The following is a 19,557-nucleotide window of genomic DNA, read 5'->3' on the forward strand; positions in this document are numbered from 1 at the left end:
CTCCACCCTCTCTCTCACTTTTCATCTCTCTCCCTCTCTTTTGTCGTTTTTTCTCTCTCTACCTCTCCCGTCTGTGGTTTGGATTTGAGATAATCACGGCCATGTGTTGGTGTGGAAAATAAACAGCTGTAAAACAGAAACAGACCAGGGCGTCACACACACACACACACACACACACACACACACACACACACACACACACACACACACACACACACACACACACACACACACACACACACACACACACACACACACACACACACACACACACACACACACACACACACACCACACCCTACTCTACCCAGCTTAGCTATCAGGCTGGTGATGTAACTCTGGAGGGAGCACACTACTGTACTGTTGGTTCCCCTCCCGGGTACAGAGGTGACCATGACTGCTCTGTGCCTGTCCCACACACCCCACTGATCTCCTATACCCTCTGTGATGAAGGTGGAAGTCACTGTTACTGATGTGATGCAGTGGGGCCAGTCTACAGTACATTCCTCCTCCATGAGGAATGAGGATGTTGGTGGTGTTTGCTATTCCCTAACTCCATTCCCAGCACTCCATTGTCCTTCACCCATATCCTGCTGCTGCTCATGCTCAGTTGGTGACAGTGCCTTGAAAAGTACTAGCCCCTGTACACTGCATTGTGTAATCAAACTACATTATGCAATTATTTGACAAAATGTGATACATTTTCAGTTCATTATTATCACTTCATAACTCCCACATTTTGTTATAGTCTGCCACTTCCTGAACACAATTTGTAATAAATGTCCCTGCATTTTGTTATGAATTATTACATACTGTATTGCAGTGGTTATTACAAAATGAGTGAGTTGCAGTTCTTCTGTATGCATGTTATGTTTTTAGGAAATGTATTACATATTTGAAATGTGGCAGATTATTATAAAATGTGTGAGTTATTACATATATTATTACATATTTTGCACATTTTGTCAAGTTATTACAGAATACAGTGTTACTATATAATGCGCCGTTGCATCCCCTCGCCCCTGTCGTGCAGTATTACCCAAAGTGAAATCAGATTCCTGATTCTGCATTCTGAGCCAGATCCAGACGGTTATAGGACTGTGGTGATGTAGGAGTGACATATGGCCTTGTACTCTCCCCATGATGATATTCTTACTGGGGGCAAGGGTATCACCTTTACTGGACTCCATCCTTGCTTCATTCTCAGTGGACAGACATTCCTAGAAAGGAAATAGGAGGAGCCACTCCCTTTATTGTAAAAAAAGAAGAAAAATCTCTCTCACTCCTTACCACAGAGGTCATGAAGGTCATGCGTAACAAGAGGGGAGAGGGCAGTGCTTTGAAAAGTTGGGAAGAATATGATGAATGCTTTCCTCACAGTGTGTGGCCCCAGAGGACATTGTGTCCACAGTGGAGAACAGAGTGAAATGTATGATCCAGATGAAATGTGTTTCCCCTCCTCTCTCCTCCTCCAGAGGACATTGTGTACATGGACAGCGATGAGGAGAGGAACGAGTACGTGCTGAATGACACTGGAAGGATCTACTACGGCACGGAGAAACAGATTGGTGCTCGCACCTGGAACTTTGGACAGGTAAGGAGGACGCTCCCGGACGGACGGCAGATATGCTGTGGTGCAGAGAGAAGAATGCACTCGTTATCGACACTGTTATTATTTAGATCATTTTCTACATTCCACTGTCTCCTTCCCTTTTCTCCTGACGTCTCTTCTCTTCTCTGTTTCTTGTCATCGCTCATCAGTTTGATAAGGACATCCTGGAGGCCTGCATCTACATTCTGGAGAAGAGTGATGTGTTGCCGTCTGGCAGAGGAAACCCTGTCAATGTGGTCAGAGTCATATCTGCTATGGTGAGTCTCATCAGTAACACAGTGTATACATTGAAATGTCTATAGAGCCATTTGTATACTATAGAATCCATGATAAAATCAGGATCCATTTTATTACTAAAGATTCCACCCAGTCCAGAATAAGTCTTGTTAAACAGTCCTCGAAACAGGCTAAAATTATGAAATTATACTGTGTGTGTGTGTGTGTGTGTGTGTGTTGGTGTTTTCCTTAGTTTCACAATCCTTGTTAAGTTCCGTTTAGTCATTAGGCCCACTCTGTTCAGTGCTCTTGAGTGAGCACTTACTCATACAGTGTGTTTCTTCATGGTGCAGATTAATTCTCCGGATGACTTGGGCGTTCTAGAGGGGAACTGGTCAGGGAACTACGTGGGCGGAACGTCTCCCACCGCTTGGAGTGGCAGTGTGGACATCCTGAGGAAGTACTACCACGGGGGAGGGGCGCCCGTCAAATATGGCCAGTGCTGGGTCTTCTCCGGAGTCACTACAACGGGTGTGTTTGTGTGTGTGTGTGTGCGCAGGGATGGATTACTGCACGGGCCTACCGGGACCAGGCCCAGGGGGCCCTGCAGCCCAAGCCATTGCATGGAGTCATTGCCTCAATATCAACACATCAGGATGTAGGCTATGAATCTGATTGAATTAAAGAATTGGCCATCCCTGAAATGCACAAGAATACAGGAAATCACATCAAACAAATGTGACAGTTAGTGGGGGGTCCTTAATACATCTGGACCCAGGGGCCCGAAAGATCATAATCCGTCCATGTCTGTGTGTGTGTGTGTGTGTGTGAGAGAGAGAGAGAGAGAGAGAGAGAGAGAGAGAGAGAGAGAGAAATACCTTTTCAAAATAGCTAGTCATTGATTCTATCTAGGGACACCACAACAGGTGCATGAGTGCGTGTGGATACGCCTGTAATTTGTGCACATGTGAGTGTGTGTGTGTGTGTGTGTGTGTGTGTGTGTGTGTGTGTGCGTGTGTGTACGTGTGTCTGTGTGTGTGCGCACGCCTGTTTGCCCCCTTTCCCCCGTCTCTCATCTGTAGTATGCGCTCGTTGGACATTAATAGCCGAGCCCAGACCCTCACAGGGCTCAGAGACAGGCCTCCTGTTGAGGCGATCCAGGCCGCATTCCTACCATACCACACGGCGGCTCCACTTGTGCCCCCCCCCCTCCTCCGCCCAGTGTGAGAGGCAGACACGCCCTTGCTAGCCTCTATCTGCTCCCACAGTGCCACATGGACACTGCTGTTACACGAACGCTTCACTGTCTGTGTTGATATTTGACATTTCTCAGGATCATTTCAGTTTTTGTGAATGGTGAAATTCAAGGGGAGGCACGTGCTTTCATCTGATAAATGAAATGAAATAGTTAGATACATGTTACATGTTTTTGTTTACCATTTACTCCCATAAATGGTTCCCCTGGTAAATGACAACTGTACTCACACTCCCACTCTAGTCTGCTATGAGTGTGAAATGTCAAATCATGTGATCTCTGCTCAAGGCCACTGCTGTGTGTTCAGTGCAGGGTAGGCAGGGTCCTCTTATTTAACTATGTTTTTGAAGGTATTGCTCTTTTAGGTGTCTTTCTTAAGTCCATCTATTAATCTCTGGTGAAAGTCATTGAGGAGGTACATATTTTCACTAGCAAATGTAAATAATGAAATAACCTCTAGGCATACCCTCTCCCTTGAGTGTTACAGAGGAGGTGTATGTTGCATAATTACAGTTGTAAAGTGTACAGCGTCTAAACCACGTCTAAACGTCTTTCTTTAGCACCCCCACTGGGTTGCTGGCTAGTTTGCACCTCAGAAACGTGTCTAGTGGAATGTTTGGCTGGGTTTGCCAAAACGTTCCCAGGGGAACGTTTCCCTAATGAGACCAGGTTGCGTAAAGTTGATATTTCCCAACCTCCACTCACTTTCCTCTCTTGACCGCCTTTCTTTCTCTTTTTCTCCTCTCTTCTTCTCTCATTCTCTCATTTCCCCCCAAACAGTGCTCAGGTGTCTGGGAATACCCGCGCGTAGCGTGACCAACTTTCAGTCCGCACACGACACCGACGTCTCCCTGACGACCGACGTGTACTTTGATGAGAACATGGAGCCTATCGACTACCTCAACTCTGACTCTGTGTGGTGAGTCTCCATTCACACCTCTGCTCCAGGTTCCACTGCCTCACACAGTGGCGGGTTCTACTGCCACGGATGGAAACCGCATGGGGACCGGATCTGGCCCGGATCTGTTTTAGAGTCAACGGCCTCCCCCCAGAGAGTCAGGCAATCCTAAGTTTAGACTCAGTATAGGGCCACAAGTTATTGGCCAATAGGGCTCTGGAGACATCATTGCGTAGCGAAGATCAACCTCAGTTGAATACATCTGAAGTGCTGACGTAAACATGACTAAATGGAATGTGTTTTGGAAACAACAACCACTTAATGAGACACAGTCATGGATGACAAATTTTCTTCCTCTGTCTCTTCAATCTCTCTTTTTCTGTCCTTCTCTCTTCCTCTTTCACTCTCTACTCCTCCCTCCTTCTCTCCCACTCTCCACCTCTCTCTCTCGCTCTCTCTCTCTCTCTCTCTCTTTCTCTCCCTGTATCTCTCTCTTTCTCTGGTCAGGAACTTCCACGTGTGGAACGACTGCTGGATGGCTCGCCCGGACCTGCCCCCCGGCATGGGCGGATGGCAGGCTGTGGACTCCACACCCCAGGAGACCAGCCAGGGCACCTTCCGCTGTGGCCCAGCCTCCGTCACCGCCATCCGCACCGGCCAGGTGTACCTCAAGCATGACACGCCCTTCGTCTTTGCTGAGGTGAGACCCTGTTGAGCAGCAACCACCACCATCACCACTGCTGCGCATCTGTGCCAATAAAGATGCCAGTCTGTGCTTGTTTGTTGCTATTCAAAAGAAAAGAATATCTGGATTTTTTTGAATGGGGGCTTTGATTTTGTAATAGATACGAAGCCACTCCTTTTTATGCACTGTGGAATCAGAGCATGTCCTGAGATGCCTGCATGCTTGAATGCATCTGGATGGCTGTCATTGCCATGACAATTAGTTTTGGAGAGCAGGTCAGAACAGAGCAACACTGACATCAACATGTACTCCCTTTCCCACGTCAGAGTGAGAACCTTATGATCCTTATTCACTATGAGCCTCTTATTTGGCTACATGGTGCAGTGAGTAGTTATAAGCATGGGCAATGTCTATGGGTGACTTCAAAGCTGGGCTTAGCAGTTTTCATTTAGAATGCTTGTAAAGTTTTTATATCTCACCAGCTCTTAATTAAATTCAATCAGACCACCCAAGGCTCTGTAATCAGGAACTGGTTGGTTTCTCTTTTCCTGCAGTATATTCAGAGGACTACTTTGCAAGGATGCAAGTTCAAACTTAAAGGGTCAGGCTTTAGAGGGATAACTTCAACCAGTTAGCATCACAGGTCATTTTTTATCCCTTCCTGGACTGAAGTAGCCAGTATAGCATTAGCCATCGTGCTTCTAGTTTACTTGCCTGGTGGTTTATATAATATCTCCACAATACGTTCATGGACTGCAGGTTCACGTCACCTTTCCCCTCCTTTTGTTCTCAGGTGAACAGTGATAAGATCTACTGGCAGCGCAAACTGGATGGAACCTTCAGCCAGATCCACAATGAGAAGCAGGCCGTTGGTCGCTTCATCAGCACGAAGGCTGTGGGCTCAGACGAGCGCATGGACATCACACACCTGTACAAACACACCGAGGGTAAGACTCTCAACGGCAGTACCAACGACAGCGCACACAGACACAGACACACACACACACACACACACACACTCACACACTCACACACTCACAGGGTAGGGCTCATCAAAGTCACTGTTAATAACATTCCTGCTTCTACCTGAAACACACACACAGAGACAAGTGATTTAATGCTGGATGAGTGTTCTAGGCTAGATTTGTTTTTTTAATTCCTAGGGCACAAAAGATAGACAGTTAGGTGGTGCCAGATATTGAGTGACGACCTAAAATCTGTCCAAACATGCACTAACAACACTGCAGGTCATTAAACCACAGAGAGCAATGATGACATGAGCCAGGCATCACTGTCTCTCCGCTGAGGTGGTGATTATCATGTCTAAAACACAGCCTAACAAATTACGGTAGGCTTTGATAGTATGATGATTATAGTTATGGTGATATGGCTACCGGTATATAATTTAGCAGACTCTTTTGTCCAAAGCGACTTACAAATAAAAACAATACAATAGTTAAAAAAAAACAGTGAACAGTTTTAAAATCTTGGTAAGACTACATCAAGGAAAATAGCAATAATAAACAGTACACTCTTAAAATGAATGTGTTGTCCCTATCTGGACACAAACCAAGTTGTGGTGTTTTCAACACATTTGTTTTAAGAGTGTAATGTTAATGCAATATCAATGATCAATAGCCTAATGAAGATAAACAAATACCATAATATACAAACCATAACTCATAAGAACCACTTAATTACTAAGTGTATGCTGAACATATGTCTTTAGACCCCTCTTGATTATATGATCCTAGCGATAATATGATTATTAGATGACATCCACAATAAATGTATCATCACTATGTATACCCAGAACTGGTATCTTAATCAGGTAAATCAACACAACACACATTTGTTTATAGAACTTTATGTATATACCCAAAGTGCTTTACATTCCCTCACCTCAACCACCACCGATGTGTAGCACCCACCTGGATGGCATACAATACTCACCACAGATCAGATTGAGGTGAATTCAGCCAGGCATTCAGTCCTCATCAAATCACTCGCCATGTTTTGACTGATCCTCCTTTATCTGTGTGCATCAGGCTCAGAAGAGGAGCGCATTGCAGTGGAGACCGCCAGTCGGTATGGCACCAAGCCGCACGTCTACTCATCACCCGTAGCGGAGGACGTGAGCGTGGAGGTGAAGCTGGAAGGTGAGGGTCCTCGCATGGGGGCCGATGCACAGCTCACTATCGTGGTGACCAACCTGAGTGCGCAGCCCCGCAGTACCAACCTTCACAGCCAGGTGGCGGTCATGTACTACACTGGCGTGCTGAAGAGCACAGTGAAGAAGGACAAGCTGCCTGTGGAGCTCATGCCTAATGAAGGTGAGACAACAGGGGACCTATTTACCATTACCATTACTATTATGTCTTAAAAAAAACAATGTAAGTTGTGTTATTTTCAACACATACTGTCTAACAAATAAAAAAGGAAACACAAACTGTGTTGTCCCTATCTGGACACAGAGATGTGTTAAAAACAGATGTTTTAAGAGTGTAGCCTTCGGGAACATCTGAAGACATAGGCGAGAGCAAAGGCATCTGTGTCTCTTTTAGTAATATGAAGTAATTTGTTACTCTGGATGTCATGAATGAGCACATTTGTCTTGATGAAGAACTGAATGGATGAATGAAGGAATTATTGACAGAAATAATGTGACAAATATCTTAATTAATGAACGAATCAAATAATCAATGTGCTTATGCATTCATTTATCTTTAAATGAGCAAGCTTTAAAACTCCTGTTGTTGTTTTGACTTACACTCCATCTCCCCCTGTCTCTGCCCATGCAGTGAAGACCATCAACTGGGTCCTGCCCTTCCAGCACTACCAGGACCAGCTGGTGGACCAGGCAGCGCTGATGCTGACCGTGTCGGGTCGGGTCTCGGAGACCAAACAGGTGCTGGCCTCTCAGACCAGCTTCCGACTCCGCACACCTGACATCAACATCAAGGTACACATCAACATGAAGCATACCACAGCAATTCATAATGCCTTGCAGCCTACAGTGTGTATGCATTGTTTTGCCACCGCTTAATGTTACTTGTGGGAGCTGTTGGTTCAAGCAATGAATCACATAATGTTAAGGTCCTGAATGTACAGTATAATTCATGAATGATCATAAACAAAGCAGTAATTATTATTCAACAAATATTGCCATTTTTAGAGAATATATTTCATTCATCAATATAGTATATTAACTAAATTAGTGAAGTGGATTTTAAACATATTACCAATTATTATTTGTTGTTGACCTGTTGATAGAATCTGAGTGGTCTATGCTTGGCCTCCTGCATGGTCTGAGTGTCCCTGTGTCTGTGTGTGTGTGTGTTTCAGCCTGAGGGGGAGGCAGTGGTGGGGAAGGAGATGTCAGCCAAGATCACCTTCACCAACCCTCTGCCGTCCACGCTGCGTAACGTGGTCCTGCGTGTGGAGGGCCTGGGGCTGAGAGACCTGCACCCCATCCAGATCGGGTAAGAACCCCTGACAGCCTGCTCACTCTGGCGTAGCGTAGTGGAATCAAAATGTCATGGGTTCAATTCCAGACTGCCACTGTTGTGCTCTTGAGCAAGTTACTCTGGGAGAGTAGCCCTTGTAATAAAAAATGTCATCTGTAAGTGGCTTTGGATAAAAGCATGAGCCAAATGTATCTATAAGTATCTTTTGACTGCCACACAACAACGCAGAATACCTGCCTAAGACCATTGTGTAGGTATGTATTCACCCACTCACTCAGTCTGTGGTCTCTCTCATCCTTCTAACCCACCTTGTCTCTCTCTCAGTGACGTGGGCCGCCACTCCACGGTGACGGTGACGGAGCACTTCATCCCTTCGCTGCCGGGGAGCAGGAAGCTGGTGGCGGCGCTTGACTGCAAGCAGCTCACCCAGGTGCACGGCGTTGCCGACATCCAGGTGACGGAGAACCTGTGAACCTGTCGTCATGCCACTGTGCCTCTCCCACAGACACCAGACCTCTCATCTATGCCCTCTCCCACCTGCCCACTCCACCCCTCAGCGTATGCACAGTATTGAAGTTTGAAGGTCTGTTTAGGGTCTACCTCTCTCAATCTAGTCTGTTTTTTTATACACTCCCATTGTGTGAACTTGGAAGATGGAAGTAGTCCTCGAAAGTTAACTGAAGTTCAGTGTTTGGTGATTAAGTCACATTCTCCGTTACATTCTGTTTTTAAACATGACACAGGACCAGCCTTTACTAGCCTTGTATAGTCAGGTGGACAGTATAATTGCCCACATCATTAATAGAATCTGAATTTTGAAACAGATGACATTTTAAAATAGCATTCAGGACTAACATTTTTGCCTAAAGTTGCAGGGATATTTGGGGATCTGGGGTGGGTGCTTAGTGGAATAAAAACCTGTAGACTGAGTCATTTACAGAATGTGAACCCTCATCAAGTATTGCCAAAGGAAAGTCTGGTCGACTAGTTGAGACCAATCCCGGTCTTTTACCTGAATAAACATGGAACCATTATGTAGTTATAGCAGTTTAACAAGCATTTCAACTATTGTAGGTGACACAGAAACACTTTGTCACCATCTACTAGAGATTTATTTTATTGTTTTATTTGTGTAATATTAAGCTCCAGTTGTACCACTGAGCTGTCATCCTGTATCCATATGCATTTTCCATTTTGATACATCTTTAATGAACGTAAAACAAAGTGCCCTTTCAGCACGCCTTCAATGTAATTATCTGATTGTCTTGTAGATGTTTTATATATGATTATTACAAAGCAATATGACAGATGACCTGACTGGACGTTTACAATAGGTGATTAAATAGCAACCTAAAATAGCTTTCTCTCAATGAAAGAAAAAATATTCCAAGTGCTATGCACGTCTGCATTTCAAACCATCTAGTGTTGCCACTTTTGTACTGACAAAGTGTATGTAACCCTGTGCACTATACCAAATGTATGAAATTAGATATTTGCTCTTATGTAGCCCACATGATCAAAGCCTTATGATGCCACAGAAATCCATGGTGAAGACTTTATGTCAGGATCACAGTATTAAGCACATATTGTACCATTTGCAACCAACTGGTTGGCAATATCTAAAAGTTTGTAATTTGTCCTGCACTTAAAAAGGTTATATGAAGAAAAGCATACTGTAGTTGTATCATACAATTATTATTTATCTATGTGTTTACATTATTGTTGTTTGTCAGATGCTGTATTTTGTTGCTAATAAAACAAAATGTAAGGAGATGCTTGTGTTTTGTGTGTCACTGTGTTGAAGTCAGTGAGTCGGCTGGTCAAATACTTTAAGTAGTTTTTAATAGTATTTGACAACAGCAAATGTCTTTAACTAGTTTAATATAAGAAAAGCTAATAAATTATAGTTAAAATAACTAAATAAAAAGGGCTAAAATAATGAGCCCAAACATGTCTGTACATCACAATGTTTTCTTTTGCATGATTGTCAGATTATCTCAGATTTACTGTAAGACCTGAATTGTTTCAGTATTTACAGTGGGACGGGGCCAAATGTTTCGTATAAAGGAGTGTCTAACATGGCTGGGGGACATTTCTCCATAACAACAGAGTGCTGTAACAAACAAATGTCTCAAACAGAGACATTCTACTTCAACTGGTAACTTACCCCACCCCACATCCCAAACCACTGACGTCTTATTCAAACATTTCATATGACAATGACACACACAGCCACACAATACAGATAGACGGGGACATTTTTCTCAGTTCTTGATTTCTGTGGTATCCTCACATTGTAGTGTAGCGTAAGTGTAATTTAGCTGTTAGACACACACACACACACACACACACACACACACACACACACTGTTGGTGTCAAAGTCTAATTAAAAAAAAATCTACACAACCACCAGCTCAAATGTCATATAGACATGTTTCAGGCCCGCATGTAGCTTAGGCTACGATGGTCACAATAAAAAAAGGATATACATCTATGAATTGATCAGTAGTGCTATAAGAACACAGTCTCTGCTGTGCTCTCCTGCTGGATAAAGAAAAAAAGAAATCAACAGAATTGTCTTCCTTTGTCATCGGCTTTTCTCTGGAAATGTTAATGGCATGAACACACATGCAAGTGATTGTCATTTTGTGTTTGCTGGAAGTTGCACACTCAGCACTTTCACACAGACCTTTCAAGTGTGTTACATTTCTCACTAAGTCAACTGGGCTGCCCAAGCCAGATTCCCAGCATGCACTGACCGCAAGATTCCCCTTTAAACCTACTGTAGCACAGACTGACAGACTGACAGAGTTTATAATGTACAAAGGAGAGAGGAGATTTTCAGTACAAATAAGATACCTTTTGTGTGGGTTCTGCGAGTAACAATCCTATGAGTAGAAGAATAGAAGATTACACAATGTGAAATATATAAACTTTTATTGCAATTGTGTGGAATAAAATACATGGATGTTTATACATTAAATATGACGGAAATATTAAATATGAAGAAAAGTGTCTTCAAGAATATCCAACTTACATTCAGGTAACAACACGTGAGGCATGCACATAATGGTTGGCACTGATTGGCACAGAGCTCATACATCCTTTAGTGTCAATCTCTATAAATGTATAAATAAGCACCATGTGTCCTGTGGTTAATATTTTAGTGTTAAACAGAGACATCTTCAGACATGAGATATGTGCATCTATAGAACAGAGGAATATCCTATTAGACAGTTAAAAGGACCCAGCACACCCAAAATACAATTATTAGCCAGTCAGAGCAGGAACCACATCACACAGCCAGGGTACAACATTTCATTCATACAACTCAACTACAGTGCATCCAATCAAACGTTTGGCAACTGGCATTAAGGCCCAACTTAACAAACAAACACACACACACTCTCTCTCTCTCTCTCTCATGAACAGACTTGCATGGGAGCACTCACACACTTCTTATTCAGTCTACAGTATCACAGAGCCTCTGCACTACACTATTGAAATCTTCATACTGGTCAGCATAGACATGATGAGAGGCATTGGGTATCACCTGTGGAGATGAAAATGTTGGTAGATGAAATCATTTGTGAGATGACCGTTACACACACAAATAGCCTACATTTTAGCCTCTACATTCTGCAGGGAAAGGTCAGCCAAGTCTTAAACAGTTGCTGTTTACTGACTGTCCTGTCTTTATACATTTCTTAATTTGACTCACTGGCACAATTTCTTAAATATGACTCACTGGCACAGACTAGTGGTAACCTTTCCTCATCACAAGCCTCTTTACAGACACCTCTGTTCTGGATAATGGAAGGAACTTTACAGTTTATCTTTCCATGAGGCCCTAATTGATTCACTGCCCTCATTTCTATTTTAGCTCTAAATCATTTATGCGCTACTCTCTCGTATAGCTCCGTTGCTTTGGTGCATTTCTCAGATTAGAATTAAAATGATCAAAACTACTTGATCAACCTCCAAATTTAGTCCCTTGCACATGATAAAAGCAAGCACTCATTGTTTGAAATGCCATGTTGGTCAAAATGCATTATACTGGTTCTCTGTTAAATAGCCTTACACCTCAAAACATCTAAGCATTAGTCCACTGTTGAAACAGTTGTCAATCTGTCAAGTATAATTTAGTCATTAGACACTTTCTTGTTACTGTAAATGTCCTAAATTGATGAATTGCTCTCAGGTGAATTTTCACATAGGGGAAAGTGTGAAGTGTTACATAGATCAACCAGTGACCAACAGTTGTCTGGGTTCAAAGGTGCATATCATGAAACTTCCAAAGATACATATAAAAAAGAACACTGCATGTATTTCTCCATAAGGATGTCTACATATTTACATTTATTTTATCTTTCATGTAAAGTATTGCTGTACAGTAAAGCAGTCCGGTCTCTCTTTCCTGTATGGCAATGAATGACATGGACTGGCAACACACTAGTACGGAACACTCGAGGGGTCAATGCAAGATATTTCTTTATGTATATCCAGAAAACGTGTGCTCATTTTACAAAATTGTGTGCTCATTTTTCGAAGTAGTGTGCTCATTTTATTAAACTGTGCGCTCATTTGAATTTTTGCAAAATGTGTGCACAATTTACTAAAGCGCACAATCTAATAAAATGAGACCACAATTTGGTAAAACGAGCGCACTTTTTGGTAAAATGTGCACACAATATACTAAATTGTGTACACAATGTAGTAAAATGAGACCACTATTTAGTAAAATGAGCGCACATTCTCTCAATATGCGAAAATGACACCTCCCGGACTCCGTACTGCAGTAGTACGATAGTATACAATATATAGCAAGTATACAGGAAATATGAATCCTGTCTGGTCTCCAATTAATACAATGTGTGTAACTTTCTACTGTTGAGACATGACATAGAAAATGTTGTTGGCTTTTGCTGGTATAATCCACTTTGTGATGCCATTTATATGAATGGTTTTGAGAAATGCACTTATTGTTGTGCAAACATTAATGATAATTTGGGGAATGCACCAGAGAGATAAACGATAATATCATTCCCTACGCTATGCTCTGCTGTACTACCCTGAGTGTCTTCCGCGCTCACTCACCATGACACGCGTGGGGCTCTGCCCTCTGATCTGGACAACACGGTCCCCAGAGGAGCTGTCCACCCAGGAGAGTGCGCCATACAGCATGGTGACAGGCAGCGAGGGCGGGAGCAGGTGCACGCGCTGCAGCATGGGCCTCTTGGCCCAGGCCATAGTCTCAGTCATGGCCCTGAAGCCCACCTCCCCACTGGGATAGAGAGATGAATGAAGGACAGAGGAGAGAGAGAGAGAGAGAGAGAGAGAGAGAGAGAGAGAGAGAGAGAGAGAGAGAGAGAGAGAGAGAGAGAGAGAGAGAGAGAGAGAGAGAGAGAGAGAGAGAGAGAGAGAGAGAGAGAGAGAGAGAGAGAGAGAGAGAGAGAGAGAGAAACAAATTTAAAACATCAAAATTTGATTGTGGGACATGTATTTCACACATTGAATGAAGTATTGATGATATACAACTTGAACAATTGAATTCTATAAGAACCTTGGGGTCTGGGCATTACAGTGGTAGAGGTATTCAGTCATAGTATTGTCATCAAAAAGATCCTCAAATTTCCGCTTGAAGTCAGGACGGAACCTCGACACCAAACCTGGTCCTGCCCATAGAAATACAAAGGCAGTGAAATAATAAGAATATAAACAGCACAAGAGAAACATAGAATACAGAATACATTTGTCTAGTTTGTGTCGAGTCTCCCACAGTACTCTTTCATTTTCATTTGAACAAGTGCAAATCAGGCATGCAAATGACTCAGTAGTATGCATCACACAGGTCAAAATGAGCAGGGATTCACGTGCCAGGAAGGAAGTCACATGGACAGATTTACATCCCACCTGCACAGACATTGGGTTTTTCACCTTTGTACACACAGCACCTTATTTATATGGTACACGCCCTAATTTATCATGTACTAGGGTGAGTCAGTAGAACCAATGGTAATGATTTCAGTGAGCCTCATGCCAAGTAGGACACAATAATATAAGTCAAAAGGAAAAGAGACTATAGAAGTGAGAATGAAAGTGTAGACTATAGCATCTTTGAGACATATCTGAGCTCACTGTTGTGTTACTGTCAGCATGCAACAAATAGCGTAAATGATAGTGAAACTTAAATTCAGGCAGTCCAAACCATGGCAAAGTTAATGGATGCCTACAGATGTGTCAAGGTGAAATTTTAGAACACTTTTTTTCAGGATCAGATTTGGTTACACTTGCTCAGTTCCTTAGTCCATGTCTCTCCCTCTTTTGCTCAACATCTCTCTCTCCCCATCACATTCTCTCACACACACACACACACACACACACCCCAAGGTCCTGCGGCTCTAATGACCGCCAGTGGATTGAAGAGACTGAGCACCGAGGCGATGGCCTTGACCCAGCGAGGAGGGGCTGTCCTCTTCACATCCAGACCCTGCCCTGCGTTTTCATTGACGTCAGGTTGCGGCCGCTCGGGGAAACCCCATGGGTCCACCAGGATCAAGTGGGCCACTCTGTGGAAGGGACACCACTTTAAACATGGCACCACTGAACAAACACCATTAAAGGGGAATTCTGACATTCTACAAACTAAGCCCTATTGCTAGATGTGTTTAGGTTCTTTCATTAGGGACAAGAACAATACAAATCCATTAAGTATAAGCTAGCTAACCGAGGGGACATATGGGCATAGGCTAACATCCACTCAGCTTATTCATCTACCTGTACTGGGGTAACAGGCACAAGCATCCGTGATGATAACCAGCTGCTCCTTTATGAAAACATTGCGTTGTGTAATGGACTGATGATAATCACAGGTAATGACACCAAACCTACAAGTTTAGTTTTTTTGTCTAAAAACAAAGTCTAGATCAGCCCAGATGTGAACCTGGTCAAGGCCCTGAAACGCATTTAAGAGACTGAACAGATAGTCTCCAGGCTACTAAAAGTGCACGAGGAGATGAATAAAGGATGGAATGAGATGCTAGAGTTCATATATCTCACAGGGACTGGGAGACAGAGAAAGACAGCGTCTACATCATCTTACAAATACTTCAACATATACAAACATTTCATCAAATGGATCTTATTATTAAAAACATCCAACAACTGGCCCCAGAATGAAAAAAATGCCAGAATTCCACTGTTAAGAATACCACAGATGAACCAAGTAATGGAACTACTTAGAATGTGTTACACAAGCGGGTTATGACCAAGTTTAAGATTAGGCAGCCCTGTTCTAAAAGACAGGCCCACATCTGAATTACAGCATAGTGCCAAAGAACTGCCCTGCATGACATATCGATGGGATCTAATTATCAGAGCTACAAAGTGTCTACCTTTAACCCTTTATGAACTAGTGGGGCCCTTCAGAACATTTCTGAGACGCTGCTAAGATAAGGTCATTCCAGCTTTATCAATATGTATTTGTATAATAATTGATATTTTACATAGTCCAGATATCAGTCCAAATACCTAGTGTGAACAATATGCTGACCAAACTTCTTAGAGAGCAGGTGCCTATCAGAAAGATTACACATACAGAACAGAATCAGTACAGGAAACCAGCCTGCAGTTTACATTAGTAGTGATAAAGTGCATATTGGTTTTATAGCAGTGATATAGCATGCGAGTGGCTTGCCATTGCAGCAGCTCTTGAGCCCTATCACTAAAACTTTCCCTTTGCACATAGCCAGGGTCTTGTCTGAGCGCTGGGAGATGTTGACTCCTCTCAGACAGGCTTTGACAGAGGCTGTATCACTTCTCTCCTTAAGAGCTGATTTCTGAATTGTTGACTGAATCAATAAAACCTTGCAGTAGAAATCAGCAGTCACGGCTCAGTCCCGAGAACAGAACTTGAACTTGACTGTGGCCCTAACTTAACCTCTCAGTAGTAAAGTGTGGATGGAGGCCCTAAAATGATCCATCATCCCCAGCACACTTGCTAAACACAGTAAGGACACATGGCCTTGGAGACACACCCGACCTCTCAGTGCAGTGTGAATAATGTAGGGTGCCATCCTCTTAGTAAGCAGACTGTGACTCCAATCCTCTCCAACCTCTCATCTCTCAGTAAACAGGGTTAGTAAAGCTCTACGGTCCCCTCTCACCTCTAGTTAGTATATGGTGCAAGATATTTCAACGTAACCACCTAGACTTCATGTGATTATGGCTTTGTGTTTGACCCTCACCTGTCAGGGTAGCGTATGGCGTACGAGGAAGCCAGGTACCCCCCGAGACTGTGCCCTAGTAGGATCATGCGTTCCACGCCCATCGCCTGCCTCCACTGCTCGATGGAGGTGACGGACTGGTCCTCGGCCAGCTCGGCATCCGTGGGGAAGGCTGGCCGTGAGCTGCGGCCAAAGCCCAGCAGATCGAAAGCGTGGACGGCCCGCGAGCGGCTCAACGGGTCCAAGTTACGGATCCACAGGCCCACGCCACCGCCGAAGCCATGCACCATCACCAGAGGAGTTTTGGAGGCTGGAAGAGAGCAAGAGCAGAGGAAGAGGAAGAGTGTGTGAGAAAGAGGATCACGAGTGATGTTAGATTATACACCAGACCACAGGATAAGGAAAGGCCGGCAATTAAGAATATTATGCTATTGAGATAACAGATAACAACAACAGCAACAACACATTTTCTGTAGCTGGATTTTAGTAGATGGGATGTCATTACCCTCCACAAAATGTACAGATAATCAAGGGGTTCAAAGAAAACATATGAGGTAAGATATGAATCAGAGGAGAGAGAGGGAGAATTGGCTCACCTTGCTCTGAGGTCCGACGGGCTGTTTTGTTGGTGACAGTGAGGGTCCATATTCGGTTGTGGTCAGGGAGGGTTACAAAGCGGGCCCAAACATCATTACGCAAGCCTTAAGAGGAAAATGGACATTATTACATCATTTAAGTTGGAGGATACAGAGGTACCCAGTCACATAATATAATTATACAGATCACATATCACAGTTTGAGTTGCCTTGCTGCTACACAGACAAATGGCACTTCTTCACAACAGCACTGATGAGACATAGCCAAGAGGTATAAGAGAAACTGTGTGTTATGTCTCATGTCCACATATTTCTTGGCTGTGGGACAGCATTGACACTGAGCAATGGAAGTGGCTGAAAAAGAGTGACCCTCACAGGCAAGGATCTTGGCCTCAGCAGTCTTCAGTAGGGACATGGATGTTGGCCTCCAGGACGGCCACCACGACCAGTTCCCGTTGGTATCTCTTAAAAAGACCAATTAACAAAATAAGACCTGTGGTGCAATAGTGTTGACCATTGATATCAAACACAAAAAGGATTTGGAGTGCTGGTTCACATATCATGTTGGCAAACACTACGTTTACAACTATCTTTCATTCCAACATGCTCAACAAACCGTGTTATCATTCTCAGTGGATATCTAATCATCACAGGCTGGCAAAGTTAACCACCATTAAAGGACCACTGCAACCATCACATCAAATATCAACCCAGCCATGCAGTTAACAGTTTTTGTGTCTGAATAACTGCACCTATACAGTACTAGGCCTATGTACTTATGACAGAGTCATGAAGGCTACTTATTGAGGACTCATTCATAAAATAGTGTTGTAATCATATGGGTGGACAGTAACTAAGCACATTTACTTGATTACTGTACTTAAGTATGTTTTGAGTATCTGTACTTTACTTGAGTATTAATATTTTGGAAACTTGGTGACTTTTACTCCATTACATTTGAAAGACATGCTGCAGCTTTTTGACTCCACATTTGAAAAATGAGCATGAAGTACTCATTAATTGTAAGCACATTTGAAGTGATTCTTTAAATGCAATAGACCATATTGAAGTTCATTTTTTCAATAGTTCAATTTGAACTTGGCTGTGGTAATGATGGTGACAGCAGATTCATCAGAATATCCTCCATGATCAGGGTGAAGCTTGGAATGAAATTAGACAATCATCCGTCATTCAACACATAGCTAGCTAGATCTTTACATCATTAAATGGTAAATAAACTCATAATTGAGTTATCCTGTTTTTTTTTTTTTTCGGCAGTGAAGACGTTTTAGATTTTTGAACAGAGAATGAATAACAATTTAAATAGAATTATTGCATCCTTTTTAACAGTTGCAAAGTTATGAAAGTAGGCAAAATTGTGATGCTGGATGCAAGGAACTAAAGGTATGTTTAAGTCCTTGTGACCAACCAAAGGACACCCTATTTGTTGACAAATAATAACATTAGAAAACATAAAAAATTACAAAATACTTGGACTTTTGAATACTTTTATACTATACTATATTTTAAAATAGTATTTTAAAAGCAAGTACTACAATTTTGACATAGTAACTTTCACTTGTATTGGAGTAATATTTGACAAGGTATCTATAGGCTACTTTGACTTAAGTAAAGGAATAGCATTTGTCCACCTTTTGATGTAATTATGACAGGTGAACAGGTGTCAATTGTTTGCAGTGTCATATCCTGCTCTGACGACTAAGAGATATAGCAACAAAAGAAATGGCCAACACTGCAAAAGTGCTGGGTCATTCTGACTCACAGTGTATGCTTATATCTTTAGTGGGACGTCAAAGACACAGGAGTTGGCCTTTTTAAAAATCACCAGCAGCCTAAAACTACACTGAAACGTGAAGAACAGCAGCAGCCAGGTCAAACTATAGTCTGGATTATGAGGGTAGCCTAACAATTATTTAGCAAAAAGAAGAAAGAAAGAAAAAAAAGACGTTCTAGAAACACTGAGAGTACCAGGTATAATTTATAAGTCGTGGCTCACCTTCAAAGTTCCTCATATGCAGGAATATAACACTGAAAGGACTAGAGAGACTACACAAGCATAACATCAAATGAATCATCCAGTCCTGTTATGCAACCGTGGTGTATATGTCGCCTGAACATTTTCAGAATGTGTTACATAAACCACAGTTTAGATAAACTAGACTACTTACTCAAATTCGGTCTCGTCTTGCATAGCGTTTGATAGAGATGTGATAGAACATAATACGTCAAGCAACAATGAAGCTAGGCTACAACATTTATGAGCCCGAGAAGAACCGCCGCTGAACACAGAGGGAATGTTACTATAACAGGTGATTTAATAACACGATATTTTGTAACAAGAGTCAGCTGACAACGAGAGGCGGGACAAAAATGTGATTTCCTTGTTTCTCATTGGCCAATAATGTTAAATAAAAAACCTTTGAACACATAATATATTTCTCTATAAATAGTATACAATAATACAATTATCTTGTATGTTTTAATATCTGACATAAAAGTGAATGTATAGCTACAGATAGATTATGTCTATTTTTTTCAATCTGTGTTGTCGGAACTAAATAACGATGCTGCTAGTTTGAGT

At 42.5% G+C, this 19,557-nt stretch overlaps 2 protein-coding genes across 3 annotated transcripts in view; one reads left to right on the top strand and one right to left on the bottom strand.

Annotated features, from left to right (window-relative positions):
• Positions 1–9,906, top strand: part of tgm1l1 (transglutaminase 1 like 1) — a 21,217-nt gene extending 11,311 nt beyond the window's left edge. Inside the window, exons 5-14 of the mRNA XM_042068979.1 lie at positions 1,476–1,594; positions 1,762–1,869; positions 2,182–2,359; positions 3,864–4,002; positions 4,489–4,681; positions 5,460–5,613; positions 6,715–6,999; positions 7,468–7,628; positions 8,012–8,148; positions 8,458–9,906. Of these exons, the coding sequence (XP_041924913.1) occupies positions 1,476–1,594; positions 1,762–1,869; positions 2,182–2,359; positions 3,864–4,002; positions 4,489–4,681; positions 5,460–5,613; positions 6,715–6,999; positions 7,468–7,628; positions 8,012–8,148; positions 8,458–8,605 (1,622 nt within the window). The 3' untranslated portion in view covers positions 8,606–9,906. The remainder of the gene's footprint in view (positions 1–1,475; positions 1,595–1,761; positions 1,870–2,181; positions 2,360–3,863; positions 4,003–4,488; positions 4,682–5,459; positions 5,614–6,714; positions 7,000–7,467; positions 7,629–8,011; positions 8,149–8,457) is intronic.
• Positions 9,907–11,054: 1,148 nt separating this feature from the next.
• On the bottom strand, positions 11,055–19,284 carry abhd4 (abhydrolase domain containing 4, N-acyl phospholipase B). 2 transcript variants are annotated; one of them, XM_042069187.1, is made up of 9 exons: positions 19,145–19,255; positions 18,973–19,022; positions 17,331–17,419; positions 16,956–17,060; positions 16,381–16,669; positions 14,519–14,703; positions 13,698–13,809; positions 13,232–13,418; positions 11,055–11,687 (listed from the first exon to the last, which is right to left on the bottom strand). In XM_042069187.1, exons 3-9 carry the CDS (start codon positions 17,368–17,370, stop codon positions 11,598–11,600), a joined length of 1,008 nt encoding a protein of 335 aa, XP_041925121.1. In that variant the 5' UTR covers positions 17,371–17,419; positions 18,973–19,022; positions 19,145–19,255; the 3' UTR covers positions 11,055–11,597. The 2 variants fall into 2 exon arrangements, with proteins under 2 accessions (XP_041925121.1, XP_041925211.1); XM_042069277.1 differs by lacking the exon at positions 18,973–19,022 and having other exon boundaries at positions 19,145–19,284.
• Positions 19,285–19,557: the final 273 nt, after the last annotated feature.

This window comes from Alosa sapidissima, chromosome 1 (assembly GCF_018492685.1).
Source record: "Alosa sapidissima isolate fAloSap1 chromosome 1, fAloSap1.pri, whole genome shotgun sequence".
In the NCBI taxonomy this organism is placed as follows: Eukaryota; Metazoa; Chordata; class Actinopteri; order Clupeiformes; family Clupeidae; genus Alosa; species Alosa sapidissima.

What these genes read in the sequence shown, in the direction of transcription:
- abhd4 (XM_042069277.1), bottom strand. Translation starts at nt 19,167, where the DNA reads ATGCAAGACGAGACCGAATTTGA. An exon ending in CCGTCGGACCTCAGAGCAAG is followed by an intron (nt 16,670 to 16,955) that starts GTGAGCCAATTC and finishes GCTCTCTTCCAG; the next exon opens with CCTCCAAAACTCCTCTGGTG. An exon ending in TAGAGCCGCAGGACCTTGGG is followed by an intron (nt 13,810 to 14,518) that starts GTGTGTGTGTGT and finishes TTCTATGGGCAG; the next exon opens with GACCAGGTTTGGTGTCGAGG.